Consider the following 15,224-nt stretch of genomic DNA (forward strand, 5'->3'; position numbering starts at 1 on the left):
GCAGATTTCTGGTTTGTCCGTGCACGAAGGAGCAGAGAGCTGCGTTGGTCAAACGGGGTTACGTACTTGCAGGATAGGGAAAGTTAGCCTTGGTTGAGGACATCTGAACCAATTTGGGTTTCAAAAATAAAGCTGCTAGTCCTCGGTGTTTGTGGAATGAGCGGGTGTTCTGAGCTAGGCTTCCCCAAAAAGCACGAAGCAGAGACCCGGTCCCGACAAAACTCCTTTTCTTAAACGAATGTGAATTACTCTCCTTTGCATTCAGGAAAGGCTTGGCACAGAGTCTCTGAGATTCACGGACAGATCTTCACACTCCTGGAAAAAAAATGGTTTCCTGCAAAAGCCCCCTCCCCTTTTGCTCCTCTTTTATTTCCTATAGGAGGGGCCATTCACCTGGGGCTTTAACTCCCAAGTTGACCCCGATTTCTTAGCTGTTCTTCTGGAAGCTTCGCTTTGCAAAACCGCTGTTCAAAAATTTAACGCGCGCTTTCCTAAATGGGCCATACCAGGCTGAACCACTAGAGGGCAGGATGCACATCGTTTGTGTGCGCCAAATTACATTTTGAACTCAGGCAAAACACACCCACATACACAACCAGACTTCCGACATTCTCTCTACGGAGAATTCCGTTTCGGCTATTTGTCACCAGCGGTGAATAATGGCCGTGTCACCAAGAGTTGGCATTTGCAAAAATCAGGTGCTTTGTAGTACCTCCTTCTCCTTCCTCCTCCTCTTCTTCTCCCACTTCCTCTTCCTTCTCCTTCTTCTTCCTCCCCCTCTTCATTACTTTCTTCCTCCTCTTCCTCCTCCCCATTTCCTCCTCCTCTTCCTCCCTCTTCCTCCTTCCTCTTCTTCTCCCACTTCCTCCTCCTCTTCCTTCCTTCCTTCCTTTCCTCCTCCTCTTCCTCCTCCTTACTTTCTTCCTCCCCTCTTCCTCCTCCCCCTCTTCCTCCTCCTCTTCCTCCCCCTTTTCTCTTCTCTTCCTCTCCTTTTCCTCCCACTCTTCCTCCTCCTCTTCCTCCCGCTTTTCTCTTCCTCCTCTTCCTCCCACTTTTCCTCTCCTTCCTCCACCTCTCCCTCCTCCTCTCCCTCCCCTTTTTCTCCCTTCTCTTCCTCCTCCCCCTCCTTCTTCCTCTTCCTCCCACTTTTCCTCTCCTTCCTCCCCCTCTCCCTCCCTTCTCTTCCTCCTCCACCTCCTTCCTCCTCTTCCTCCCCTTTTTCTCCCTCCTTCCTCCTCTTCCTCCCCTATCTCTTCATCCTCCTCTTAGGCGGTGCCAACCTGCTGCAGGTTGAAATCAAATTAAACCTATTTAAAACTACGTCTCAACGTCGGCCCCTTGAAGATGGGCGGACCTCAACTCCCAGAACTCCACACTGGCAGGGGAATCCTGGGACCTGAAGTCTGTCCATTTTCAAGTTGCCAAGGTTGAAAAACTCATCCTATGTTTATACAACCCTACCCAACTAGGTGGGGAAAGAGTTGAATATTTTTCTCGGGGTGGGAACTCCCTCCCCATTGCAATAATCAGCCAGGGCGGGACATTCCTGAGCTTTGATCGCAATTTTTCATTTTTGTTTTATTTTTTGGCCTCGCTTCCTTTCCGACGCCCCATTCGTGCTGGAAAGAAATATTCAATCTTCTTCCCACCGCTTCTTCCTGTCTCCTGGATTTTCCCCTGGGCTCACAGTTCCCACAGTGGTTACAGTCCTCCCAGGAAAAAAGGGGGCTATACCAGGTGATGTCAGGCTCCAAGTAACGCACAGGTGAGACTGCACCTCATTTGGTTCCTTTGGATTGACAGGTGCAGGCAGGTGATCCACCCAGCAGCCGAGAAATCCGCAAATATTTGCCTTCCAAGACAACGTGGTTGAGGGCCCCAGCCACCGATGCGAAATCTCCGTTGCACAATTCAACCTTGGCACATCGCGCAAATTAGTCAAGCTGTTTGCATCATACTTCTCCCTAAATAATACAACAGGCTGGGATTGCACACACACACATACACACACACACACACACACACACACACACAAAATCACCACCACCCAATCTTGAGATGGGTTTCTGCCTTTGTTTTTTTGCACTGGTTTTCCTCTCCCCTCCTCGTGTAGTCTTCCTCGACTGCTGTGCCTCAAATATTATCACCTGCTCTGAGAATCGTATTTGGCCATAAATCTATATCTATAAAAATGTCTCTCACTCTGTGTGCATGTATGTATGTATGTTCCAGCATAACTCTGGAATTGCCTTGAGCAATTTCAACCAAACTTGGTACTCAGATGACTTACTCTCTGGAAACAAATACTGTGGGGGTAAGACACCCCTAATAGTCCTCGGGGGGGGGGGGTGTTCTGTTAAAATACATCCTGTTGTGCCTTCAAATGGCTTCTACTGTACTGCCGTAAAATGGCTTCTACTGTACAGCACAGTGGAGTTGCCACAGTAATGGATTCACAGTACTCCACAAGGAGGCTCCCTCTGGTAAGGGGGAAAATCCAATTTTAGAAATTACATTTGGTCCGGACATTTTGTCCCCTATAAATAAATATCCGGGCAACGCTGGATTATCGGCTACTGCCTTCGTAAAGAAACAGAGAGCTGGGGGCACATATTGCAAACATTTGGGAGGGGGGTGGAAATTGGGAAGTTTGGTGGGAATGGGAAATTGGTGGAAGAGATTTGATTTCTTTTCCTGGCCAAAAGAATTGCGAGAAATGATGCCTGTAAAAAAACAAATAAATCCAAGTTTCCAAGGAAGCAGGAAAGAAAGCAGCAAAGATAACAGCTCTGTGATGGAAAAGTCTAGAGCTTGCAAATTAAGCCTGGCAAAGTTGTGGCAGCCCAGGACAGCTAGCCTGGAACAAACCTGCATGTATTTGTGGAAGAATTAAGCGAGCCGTTAATTAATAATATAACCGAGATCAAAATGTGGAAAGGGAGGTTGACACTCCCTCCAAAAATGGCCAGATCTCGAGGTTTTCCTTCCAGAGAAATTTAGCCCATCCATAAACTCCTCTCTCTGGATTTAGCAAATTAATTCTAAACCCAAAGCTTGCTTTGATTTGAAATCTGGAGCTTCTTCGGAGACCGGTAGATGCAGCATTAACAGCACCGTAAAATACACACCCCAAAACAAAACAAAAACCCCACAGAGTTTGTTTAAGTGAAGTTCGAAGTTACAACGGCATTCAAAAAAGGTGGCTTATGAACATTTTTCACACTCCTGACCGTGCCTTCCCATGGTCACATGGCGAAAATGGCAACTGATTCATATTTATGACGGTCAGTCTCTTCTTAAAAACCTCCCACAACTTCTGAAGGCAAGTTGTTGTTGATTTTTCCCTACAGAGACTGCATATTTTCCTGACTCTGCACCCTGCATCCTCCCTCTCCCTCCCTCCCTCCCTCCCTCTCTCTCTCTCTCTCTCTGTGTGTGTGTGTAAGCAACAATAGGGAGGCAGTCACCCAGAATAACAAGTGAGTTTGCATCTAGCGGATGGAATTCAGGAATGTGGAGGAGAAAAACCAGGTGGGCGGGGGGGGGAGACCAAAGAATGCAGAAGAGCTCTTGGAGGAGCTTCTTTGACCTCCTTCTCCCTTTTCCCTTCATGTCAATTCCAATTTACACACACACACACACACAGAGTGAATTCAAAACTATTCAGAGCTCCTTAGGCACTTTGGTAAATTTTGTTATGCTGCAGCCTGATTCTACAGTTGTTGAAATGCAATTTTTTTTCTCATTAATCTACACTCAGTATCCCATGAGAGACAGAAAGCAGAATTTTAGAAAAATCTGTAAATATCTATCTATCTATCTATCATCTATCTATCTATCTCTGTCTATATCTACTCCTCCGGGTGCCGTCCACCAGGCAGTGTCAGAGGGCGGCGCCCAGGAGTAGGGCCTTCTCTGTGATGGGCCCAGCCCTCTGGAATGACCTCCCCCCAGATATCAGGATAACGACCAATCTCCGCTCCTTCCGCACGAAACTCAAGACCCACCAGTTCCAACTAGCCGGCCTGGCTTAACTAGAACTAGAACCTCTAACCTCCCTGGCAATTTTAATACTGTAAATGTAAATTTTGGGTTTTTAAATTGTTTTAACTGTCTTAACTTATGGCTATTTATTTTAACTTAGTGGCTTGCACTTGCATCTGTATCGTTAAACACTGATGTCACCTCCTCCATGCCACACTTGTATATTTGATTCGATTGTACGTCGCCCCGAGTCCCTTTGCGGAGAGGGGGCGACTGATAAGTCGAATAAATAATAATAATAAAATAATAATAATATATCATCTATCTCTATAATCTCTCTATAACATTTATCTATATCTATCTATGGTATCTCGATCTATCTCTGTTTATCTGTATCTATTTTTCTATCTATCATTTATCTGTATTTATCTATCTATCTATCTATATCTCTATCATCGATCTTTATCTACATCATCTCTCTATCTCTAGCTATCTACTGTATCTCTCTCTCTCTCCATCTATCTGTATCTGTATCTATCTATATCTGTATCTATCTCTGTCTATCATCTATCATCTATCAATATCTATTCTCTTCTCTTCTCTATTCTCTTCTCCATTCTATATTCTCTTCTCTTCTCTAGTCTCTCTTCTCCTCTCTTCTCTTTTCTCTCTTCTCTTCTCTTCTCTTCTCTTCTTTCTCTTCTAATCGTTTGTAATTTAAGACTGGGCAGCCCGCCCAAGGCCAATCCCCCTTGGCCCAGGAAAGAGCTCTCTCTAAGGGTCCGACGCCCAGATAGAGACGGCTTTCTGGCGCCTCTCCAAGACCTCGGCTTCTCCCGCGCGTCTGCAGATGCCAGTCCGGCTTCTCCGCCCCCGGCCCGGCCCAGCCTAGCCCAGCCCAGCCCAGCCCAGCGAGTGTTGCGGAGGCGGTGGCCGGCCAAGCCTCACTTCTTCCTCTGCCAGCTGTCGCTCCAGGCTGCTTTCTGCCCGGGTGAGTCTCTATCTCTCTCCTCTCTCTCTCTCTCTCTCTCCGCCGCGCGTAACGGGGCGCGCGTAAAAGCCAGGCGCGCGTAAACGCGGGGCGCAGGCCTGTCCCGGGGAGCCTCCAACTAAAAAAGAATTAGCTGCGCCCCTCTGGATCCTGAAACGGGTGTGTATGTGTGGAGGTGGGTGTTTCTTTCCCTCCCCTCCGGGAGGAAGAGAGGGAAGAGAAATGGAGAGAGAGAGAGAGAGAGAGGAAAGGGGTCCCCCATCCTCTCTGCGCCTTTTTTTGCAGGAAATTTGGGCTGGTTTGGGGGGCAGAAGTGGGGCTCGGAAAACCCGCATTTCTGGCTCAGGGTGTGGCCGGAGGGGGGTGTAGTAGGCACTGTGTACGTGTGTGGCCTGATGAAACAACGCCCAGGGGGACGGGGGGAGGACACGAGGTCCGCTTTGCGCCCAACAGATTTGGAGAGGTCTCTCCATTTTTTGCAGAGGCGCTTTTCTTTTGGGTGGGGGTGGGTGGGAGAGGCGGAATGGGGGGTAGATGAGTGCCACCCTGTACTGGGCAAGCCAGAATGCTCTTCCCCTACCCCCCACCCCATCCCTCCGCCATACATTGCCCAACAGCCGGAGGCCAAATCCTGCACAGACGTTTGTTTCTACTAGCAGGGCGTGAAGATAGGAACTTGGGCATCATCTCTTCAAAGATTTTCAGTTTTTCTATCTCCCCGGGAAGGGTTTGGGAGGGAACTCTCCCCCTGAGCTGCAAAGGAGAGACAAGGTGCTAGTCCTCAGTGTTCCTAAGGGTCGGGGGTTTTCACCCCAGTGCGCCGCCTGCACTTAGGGATTTCCAAAGTGTGCATTTTTCGAATTCACTCCAAACTTTTTAAGTTGCAAAGGACTTTAAATTCCTTTGCTTTTTGAGAGAGAGGGAGTATTGTATTTGGGTGTGGCTGGGTTGGTGGCAGGAGATTTTGGGAGGAGGGGGGGGCTGCAACAACTCTGGCTTTTTCTTCAAAAACAAAAGTTTTTTGTTCCTCGACCACAATTTTAAGCTTGAAGGTTTTTTTTTTTAAAATCCGTCTCCTCCCAATTTTTCAAAGTGCTTCATGGGGTTTTGGGGAGGTGGGAAGTGAAGGATGCCAGAAGTTTGGGGGGGGGCTGGTTTTGAAGTTCTTGCTGTGATCTGATGGAAGGAAGGAGTGGGGGGGGGCTCACCCTGGTCACATTGCCAAGCTGAAAGCTTATTTTTTTGAGGGGGGGAACAGAAAAGAGCAGGCCATTTGCAGGCAACCCAGATTCGTGGGCAAAACCAGAGAGTGAGAAAGACACCGTGTGAATACAGCAGGATGTTTCTCTTCTCTTGACTTTCCCTGACCTACTTAAGATGGCTTAAGGCCAGAGAGAAGCTCCCTCCATCTGGGATCACCCAGCCCTGCCTCCTGCCGCCCCCCCCCCCCTGCATTTTAGAACCCCGGCTGGGTGGGGCTCGGAAGACGGGCAAGAGAGAAAATTCACATTTTCTTTGCCAAGGGTGGATTTTTTCCCCCTCCCCTGCTCCATCTGGGGGTGGGGGGCTGAGAGGCCCCAAATTCCCGACTTAAAAGCTAGCTGTCAAAGCCAGCCTGCAGGTTTTTTTTGGGGGGGGGGTTCTTAAATGATAGACTGCTTCTGTCCGTGGAGGTTTCCTCTGGGGTGGCCACGCCTTTCTAGATCCAGCTTTGCTTGGGAATTGCAGTCAGGTAGACTGCCTCTCTGCATGGAGGTTCCATTTGGGGCTAGATCCTGGGGGGTTGCAGGCAGGTAGGCTTCATCTGGAGTGGCCACGCCTTGCCAGATCCACTTTGGCAAAAGCTTTCCCTTGGGGATTCTTAGAGGTAGACTGCCCCTGTTGCGTGGAGGTTCCACTTTGGCAGTGCCACGCCCTGCTAGATCAAGATGCTGCTTTTTTTTTTCCCAGATGTGGGAGGGAAGGCCACAAATGGGGCATTGCCGCTGCTTCCCCCGTTTGGGGAGCTGTAAGGTAGACTGCGCCTATTCGTGGAGGCACCCCTGAAGTCTCCATGAATCCAGGAATTTTCTTTCCAACCCCCCTGGCCTTTGGGAAGTTATCCGAGCTCATGGATTATATGGCATCTAGTGGCCAGGAGTTCCCCAACCACAGGTGAAAATCCCACCGTTGGCTTAATATTGTCCCGCGGTAGACACAAGTAGAAAGACAGAAAAATTCCATTCATACTATACCCCGCCTTCTGCAGCCATGCCAAAAAAAATGCGGGTTTAATTGACAAGTTTCCTAGAATTCGCCCCAGGCAGGGGTTAGACTAAATGACCTCTAAGGTCCTTCCAAAGGCTGGTTTGGGAGGGGCAGGGGGGAGAAATCAACGTAGGGGCAGAAGTCAGAAAGGCACCAAATCTAAGCAACGGGCCTTTGAAAATGGGAAAATCCCTAAAAACCATCGAGGCTCCGTTGGTGCCAATAAAAGGAGAATATTTAGCTGAACCTTTTGCGTGGTTGATTGGCATACATCAAAAAGCTAAGAACGGTTATTTAGCAAGGGCATCTTATTTATTTATTTATCTGGGCATCTTATCGCTGACAAATAATCTTGGAATCTCTTCGGACCAGTCACACCCAATTCAACCCAAAGATAAATAATCTTTCTGTCTTTAGTTTTTCTTCCCTCTTTCTCTATTTTTCTTCTTTCCCTTCCTTCTCCTTCTATCACCCTTCCCTCCCTCCGTTTCTCTCTCTCTCTGCCTTTCTTTCTCTCAGTTTTTTTTCTGTTTCTTTCTCTTTCACTCTTTCTGTTTCTTATTTTATTTCTCTGTCTCTGTCTGTCTTTCTCTCTCTCTCTCTTTCTCTCTATAGATATGTTTCTCTCTCCCTTTCGCTGTCTCTCTCTATTTTTCTCTCTGTTTCTCTGCACCATGAAGGGACTTTGCAATATGTCCTTGGAAAAGCTTGAAGGCCTCCCTGCTGGCTGTTTGGAAATCTCACAGACTCCATCTCCAGGGCTTGGCTAGCATTCATGTCTGGCAGGGCAAACTTCGGAGTTTCTCTAGGGTAGGAAACAGCCACACCCAGCCCTCCGAAAGATCGGAAAAAACGGTCAGAAAAAGAGACTCCATTACACTCCCGTAGGGTGGATGTTTAGGAAGGAGGAGGAGAAACCCATCAGAATTGTCTTGCCCAACAGATGTAAACAAGCAGCTCGGCCTCTTTGCCTTCTCTGTTGTTTGTCTTGCAAAGTTTCGAGGCTGTCATTTTAATTCCTGGATGAGAAGCGGTGGGGGGGGGGGGAAAGGGGCCCGGTGAATTTTCAGGAGCTTAAAAAAAAAAAACCACCACCCTTGTGTGTCTGATCACACTTGGCCAAACAAAGTATGCTTAAAACAAACCCTTGGCCAAGCAAGGTGCGAACACTAGGCAGCTTTCAAAACCAACAGGCACACGACCTCTGAGCTAGGGAGAGAGAGAGAAAGAGAGAGCCTACCTTTTTAAGAGCACTCTACCACCCAAGGCTGCAGCCTTGAGACAGGAGAGAGTGATCTGCTGTGCTTTGGGGAAAGGGCATAGAAGTATTTGCCAGGATAGCTAACCTATGGCAAGCGGGCCAGCTGATTATCGGGCGCGTATGCATGCCAGCACCCGGAGGTTTGGCTTTTTCGGACCGCAGTCCCTTTGCGCGCACTGCAGTGCCAATAACCGGCCTGTGCATGTGCACCGGTCAGCTGGTCATCGGTCATGCGTGCATGCTAGAACCCAGAAGTTTGGCTTTTCTGGAGCGTGGCGCTGACGAGCGCTTGCGTAACGCTTCCATACAACTTTTTCGGCACTTGGTGCTGAAAAGCTTCGCCATCACTGTACTAGAGGGGGGAAAAATCTCAATTTTAACAAACAGGAGGAAATTTGGCTGTTGAGTTTATTGCATGTAAGCTCCCCACAAAATTAAATATGTACCAATATCTAGCTTATTTAAATATCAATCAATATTTAGCTTACATATCTACCATAATCCAGCTCATTTAAATACCTCCCAATATTTATCTTAAATATCAATCAATAGCCAGCTTGTTTAAATATTTCCCAATATTTAGCTTAAATATCAATCAATATCCAACCTTGTTTAAATATTTCCCAATATTTAGTTTAAATATCGATCAATATCCAGCTTGTTTAAATATTTCCCAATATTTAGTTTAAATATCGATCAATATCCAGCTTGTTTAAATATCTCCCAATATTTTGCTTAAATATCAATCAATATCCAGCTTATTTAACTATCTCCCAATATTTAGTTTAAATATCTCCCAATATCCAGTTATTTAAATATCTCCCAATATTTAGCTTAAATATCAATCAATATCCAGCTTATTTAACTATCTCCCAATATTTAGTTTATTTAAACATCTACCAATTTTTAGCTTATTTAAATGCCTACCAATATCTAGCTTATTATTTTTTTTAACAGAAAATGTTGGGTTTTTTTTTCTGAGTCAAGAATTGCATTCTATGCTTTAACTGGGGCCTCATTTCATCCAAAGCTCTTTAGCCGAAGGGATCTCCAAAAAAACAGGGAAAAAGGATGATCCCGAAGTTACTTTTACAAGGAGAGATTTAAAAGAACCAAGTGGCTAGTCCCTAAGACAGCAAGGTTTGGAGCTTTAGGGCTGGCCGCCTTCCGCAGGGAGAAATGTGACCGGAGGGGAACTTTAAAAAGTTTCTTCTGCTTTTTATACCTCCGTTCGTTGTGAAATGGTTGCTTTGGGAGCATGTTGTTATTCTTGCTTTTTTGGATTTTTGCAACCCCCTTCGGTTCAAAAGGGTTTTAGTTCATTCGATAGAACTGCAGTTTCGAAGACCGACAAATGCTAACGGAGTCAGGGACCACACCCATGGGTGGCAGGAAAATACTGCTGGGATTGCAGCAAAGGCAGGAGGGTGGGCATAGTGCCCAAAGCACACTAATGTTTTATGCTTACTCATTGCAACGACGAGGAGGAGGGGGACTCACTTCTCCCTCTGCGCTCTTTCAAAGCCATCTCCTGGGAAGGCCCCTCTGGAAGCAACAACCAGGAGTAAATCAGCCCTTGGTTTTTGCGGTCAAGCTCTGTCGCTTCCCCTCGGTGCAAGGGTGCAAAACACACACACACACACACAAATTTTAATCTCTGTGCTGGGGAAAGGTGTGCAGGAGGGAGGGTGGAAGGAGAACAATTGTATTATTTAAGGCTGGGAAAATGCAGTTCTGGCAAGGGGAGATGCTGGGCACCGCCAAATTCAGTTTGGAGACGATGTTGGTTTTTCAAGGAAACTGTTCCCGATTTTGCAGGACTCAACTGGGTCCCGTTTGCTGCCCTGGGAGAGCGAAAAGTCTTCTAAAGGCAAAATGACGGGATTGAACTTTAGATTTGACCACATCCAAAATCTCTCTGGGACAACCCGGCCTGGGTGTGGTTTTGCAAACATTTGGGGTGGGGGAGTGTAACAACCTGCAAAAGAAGAATGTGTCGAAGGCCAAATCAACCGATACAAGTAGAAAGCTTTCGGAGTCACAGTGTATCCAAACTTTCCAAATAATCAACATTTCTAAGGAATATTGGACCCAGAGACAGAGGGGGGAACACTGCCAGGGGTTTAAAAGCATCCGGTCTTTGCAAATAAGAATAAAGCCACAGGGCAAAGAAATTCACCTCTAACCAAGGTGCCCAGCTTCATTTCACCTTGCTGTGAGAGGTAAAAGTCTTTTTTTTTTTACACAATTGAATCCATTCCATTTTGAATTGGGCACATTGGCCTGTGGCAGAGATCTGTGGATCTTGTTCTTTCTCTTCCTTTTTTCTTCCTTCTGTCTTTTCCTTCCGTCCCTTCCGTCCTTTTTTCTTCCTTTTTCTTTCTCTTCCTTCCTCCTTTCTTTCTTTCTTCTTCCTTCCTTTCCTTCCTCCTTTCCATTCCTTTCCTTCCTTTTTTCTTTCTTTCCCCACTTCCTCCTTTCACTTTTTTTCCTTCCTTCCTTTCCTTTCCTTCCTCTTTTCTTCCTTTGTCCTTTCCTTATTTCTTTTCTTTCTTTTTCTCGTTTCCCTTCCTTCCTTTTTTTCTTCCTTTTTCTTTCTCTTCCTTCCTTTTTTCTTCTTTCTTTCCTTACCTTTCCTTCCTTATTTCCTTTCTCCTTTCTCTCCTTCCTTTTCTTCCCTTTCTTCCTTCTTTCCATCCTTTCCTTCTTTCTTTTTCTTTCCTTCCTCCTTCCTTTTTCTCTTTTCCCTTCCTTCCTTCCTAAAATCTCCTTTCCCCGTTCTATTCCCCCCTACCCCCCGGATTAGGTGCACTGCAAATGCCCTAAATTCCACTGTGCAACGGTGACAGGAGTCGGGGCGTGGAGTTCCACCGGCCCTTCCTTAAACCAGAAAGGCGAGTCCTTAAATTCTTCGGTGTATTACTTGCAAGGGGTGAGTCACCCCGCGAGAGAGAGAGATCCGTTTAGGTAATCTTCAACCCAGGCTTGTACTCTGCTCATTCCTTTCTGCGTGGATCAGGCTCCCGAGGGGACGAGAGACGTGTGTCTGCAATTAGTTATCCGGTTGTGGGGTGTGTGTGTGTGTGCGAGCTGCAGCAGACGGCCTTTATCCAACAGGGCAGGGTCAGGAGGAGACTTGTGCAGCGGGAAAGTTGGACTTTCTCCTGTCTGGAAGGGCCTCGCCAGCTTGGAAATGGGCGGATGCCATTCAGAACAGACGCTGGAAGGGACCTTGCAGGTCATCTAGTCCAACCCCCTTCTTTTTGGAAAGCATCCAATGATTGATTTGAAGGGGTTTAGGCGATGCAAAGGGAGGGTTTGGTATTGTGGTGGTTTTTTTTTTTACAAAATGGCAAAAACGGTGACCCTCGTTTCTTCGGACACTTTGCGCGATAACTCCAAACTCTGGGGATTTGAAACATAGGAATTCTTTCTTTTTTTTTTTATGATGTGGTCTTATCGATTCCGTGCCGGTTGATCGTTTTTGCTCCAAATCGAGATTCAAGTCAAAACAAGCCCGATTTTATGGCCTTTATAAAAAAAAAAAACACGGTTATTCGGCTGATCCCTGCGTTTCGGGGGCATCACACGGTCGTTAAACGAATCCCTTGTTTTCCCATTATTGATTATATTCCCAAATGGGATCATGCAACCCCAGGATGCCACAAGAGTTTGCAAATGAATGGAGGTTGCCAAGCACCAAATTCCGATCCCTTCAGCCATGGGGCTGCTGCAACGGTTGTGAGTAATGGTTGTGAGTCATTTTTCCCCATTGCCCTTGCAACATCCAACAGTTGCTAAATCCCAAATGGTTGTAAGTTGAGGACTATCGTTCTAAAATTACCAACGGGGGTTGGGTCGTTGTTGGGCAAGATTCCCCAGCCCTCCTGGGATTTGATGAGTAGAGGGAATAACCTACCAATCTTTTTTTTTCTTTCCCTCTTTCTTTCCTTTTTTCTTTCTTTCCCTTTCTTTCTGGCCTCTCTTCTTACTTTTTCTTTTTCTCTTTCTCTTTTTTTCTTTCTTCCTTTCTCTCCTTCCTTCCTTCCTTAGACTCGGTCTGCCTCCTTGAGACCCCTGCCAAGATGCCTTCCCAACTGGAGCACGCTATGGAGACTGTCATGTTCACCTTCCATAAATTTGCCGGCGACAAGAACTACCTAACCAAGGAGGACCTGCGGGTGCTGATGGAAAAAGAGGTGCCGGGGTACATGGAGGTGAGTGAAGAAGAAGGGGTGTGGTGGTGTCCTCCCCGTCTCTCGTAGAGAATCGCTCCTGTGAAATGAGCACCCTTCTCCTTTCTCTCCTTCTCGTCCTCCATTATAACCATCTCCTTGCTGTCTTCTCTAATGTCGTCATGATAATCTTATTCGTCCTCCTTCTCGTCATCTTCTCCATCACCATCATTTCCTTATCTTCTCCGTCTCATCATTTCCTGCATTGTGATAAATTTTTCATCTTCCTTCTCACCGTGTCCTCCATCGTGATCATCTTAACTTGTCCTTCTCATGATCTCCATCTTGATCGTCATCTCTTCTCCTCCGTGGTCCTCCTAACATCTCCTCCTCCACCTTTTCCACCATGATCCTCACATGTTCTTCCTTCTCATGGTCATCTCCCCTTCTTCTCCACCATGCCCTCAACCTCACCTTCTCTTTCTCCATCATAACCATCCAATCCTCCTTTTCTATCATGATCATCTCATCTTCCATCTCACCTCCTTCTCATGACTATCACCTCAACCTCATCTCCTCTTCCTCCATCATAATCATCCCATCCTTTCTTCATCCCCTCATCCTCCATCTTCTCATCTCCTATTAAATCGTGACCATCTCTTCAACCTCATCGTCTCCTTCATCACAATCATCTCATCTTCCATTTCATCTCCTTCTCCTTCATCATGACCATCTCAACTTCTTTGTCTTCTCCTCTTCCTTCCCCATAACCACATAACCATCTCATCCTCCTTCTCCATCACCATCATCTCCCCATCCTCTTGTCTTCCTCATCTCCTCCTCCTCCGTCATGACCATCTCATCTTTTCCTCCTGCCTTTTCTTTTTCAAACCCACCTCTAGAACCAGAAGGACCCCATGGCTATCGACCGGATCATGAAGAACCTGGAGGAATGCCGGGACGGCAAAATCAGCTTCGAAGGCTACCTGTCCCTCTTTGCCGGGTTGACCAATGGCTGCAACGAGTATTACATTAAGAAAATGAAGCCGACGGGAAAGAAGTACTGAAGCAGGCAGTCTCAGCTGGCTCTTTCACAAGCAATGACAGCCCGTTTTGGCCCAGGGAGAGCTTCAACGGTGCCCTCGCCCGCCTGATTCCCCGTCCAAAGCCAGTCCATTCTGCTTCGAAGCGGCACATGTTGTCCCAGGCCTAACCACCAGAGCTGACCACGTCCAGGAGAAACTAACCCCTAATATCAAATTGTGAAAAACACACACGCAGGCCACCTTGTCTCCGCCAGGAAATGCGCTTCCATTTGCCCTCATGCTGTGTCCTAGGCCCCAAAAATAAATCTCTCTCTTTTTTTGTATTGGTCTGTCTATTCTATTACTATTATTACCGGGAATAAAACTCCAATAACTATACAAGTAGTCCTCTAGTTACCGTATTTTTCAGAGTATAAGACGCACCGGAGTATAAGGCGCACCAAGATTTTGAAGAGGCAAATTTTAAAAGAAGTTTTTGCACTCTGCAGACCTCCCAAAAACAGGTCCGTTTTTTGACCAAAATAAAAGAGCATGCATGGCCTTTAGGCGGCTTATAGTGTGCTCCTGGAGGAGGGGGGGCAAAAATGAGCAAAAAACGGCCCATTTTTCACACATTTTTGCCCTCCCCAGCCCCCAGCAGCACTCTGGAAGCTTCCTAAAGGCTATGCATGGCCATTTTTGCAAAGGGGCAGGGTTTCGGGAGGCCAAAAATGCTCTATTCAGTATTTGTGTGTGTCATCCTAGGTAATTTCAAAACACGAATCAGCGGCATGGGAGGGAAACGGTGGCGCTCTATTCAGAAAAAATAATTTTAAGAAAAGTGCCTGAATCTAATCAGAATAATTTTGATTGCGAGAGAGGTTTCTTTTTAACGGAGCAGCAGAGACATTTTTCAAATAAATGGGTGTTTATTTTCCATTGGGATAAATAAATGCCTTAGGAAACAAACCCTGCGCTCCCTTTTCATCTGCAATATTTGAGCTAAAAAGGTAAACGTTCCCCTTGCACATGCGTGCGTCATTCCCAAGTCTAGGGGGCGGTGGTCATCTCCATTTCAAAGCCGAAGAGCCAGCACTGTTCGAAGATGTCTCCGTGGTGATGTGGCTGGTATGACTAAATGCCAAAGGAGCACGGGACGCTGTTATCTTCTCACCAAAGGTGGTTCCTATTTTTCTACTTGCATTTTTACGTGCTTTCAAACTGCTAGGTTGGCGGAAGCTGGGACAAGTCACGGGAGCTCACTCTGTTATGGAGCGCTAGGGATTCGAACCGCCGAACTGCCAACCTTTCTGATTGACAAGCTCAGCGTCTTAGCCACTGAGCCAACACGTCCCTATTTGCGCTAGTAGAATACTATTAGCGGATCTTCGGCGGTTTTCCTTCCTGTTACGGTTTGAGGGCAGGAGTTCTTTCTTTTTTGAAGAATTGATGGTCTCAAAGTCAAGACTGCCCAGCTCCATAGCAATCCCGAAAGGCCGAAAAGTTTGCCCGATATGAAACACAGAATTTTCTAGACCCGG

At 46.7% G+C, this 15,224-nt stretch overlaps 1 protein-coding gene across 3 annotated transcripts; it reads left to right on the forward strand.

The window, feature by feature from the left end:
- Positions 1-4,820: 4,820 nt before the first annotated feature.
- Positions 4,821-14,027, forward strand: S100A10 (S100 calcium binding protein A10). Of its 3 annotated transcripts, none has more exons than XM_081968334.1 (3): positions 4,821-4,975; positions 12,537-12,700; positions 13,561-14,027. In XM_081968334.1, exons 2-3 carry the CDS (start codon positions 12,569-12,571, stop codon positions 13,723-13,725), a joined length of 297 nt encoding a protein of 98 aa, XP_081824460.1. In that variant the 5' UTR covers positions 4,821-4,975; positions 12,537-12,568; the 3' UTR covers positions 13,726-14,027. The 3 variants fall into 3 exon arrangements, with proteins under 3 accessions (XP_081824460.1, XP_081824459.1, XP_081824458.1); XM_081968333.1 differs by lacking the exon at positions 4,821-4,975 and adding an exon at positions 5,115-5,134; XM_081968332.1 differs by lacking the exon at positions 4,821-4,975 and adding an exon at positions 11,294-11,415.
- Positions 14,028-15,224: the final 1,197 nt, after the last annotated feature.

This window comes from Natrix helvetica (genome assembly GCF_964273705.1).
Source record: "Natrix helvetica genome assembly, chromosome: 16".
In the NCBI taxonomy this organism is placed as follows: Eukaryota; Metazoa; Chordata; class Lepidosauria; order Squamata; family Natricidae; genus Natrix; species Natrix helvetica.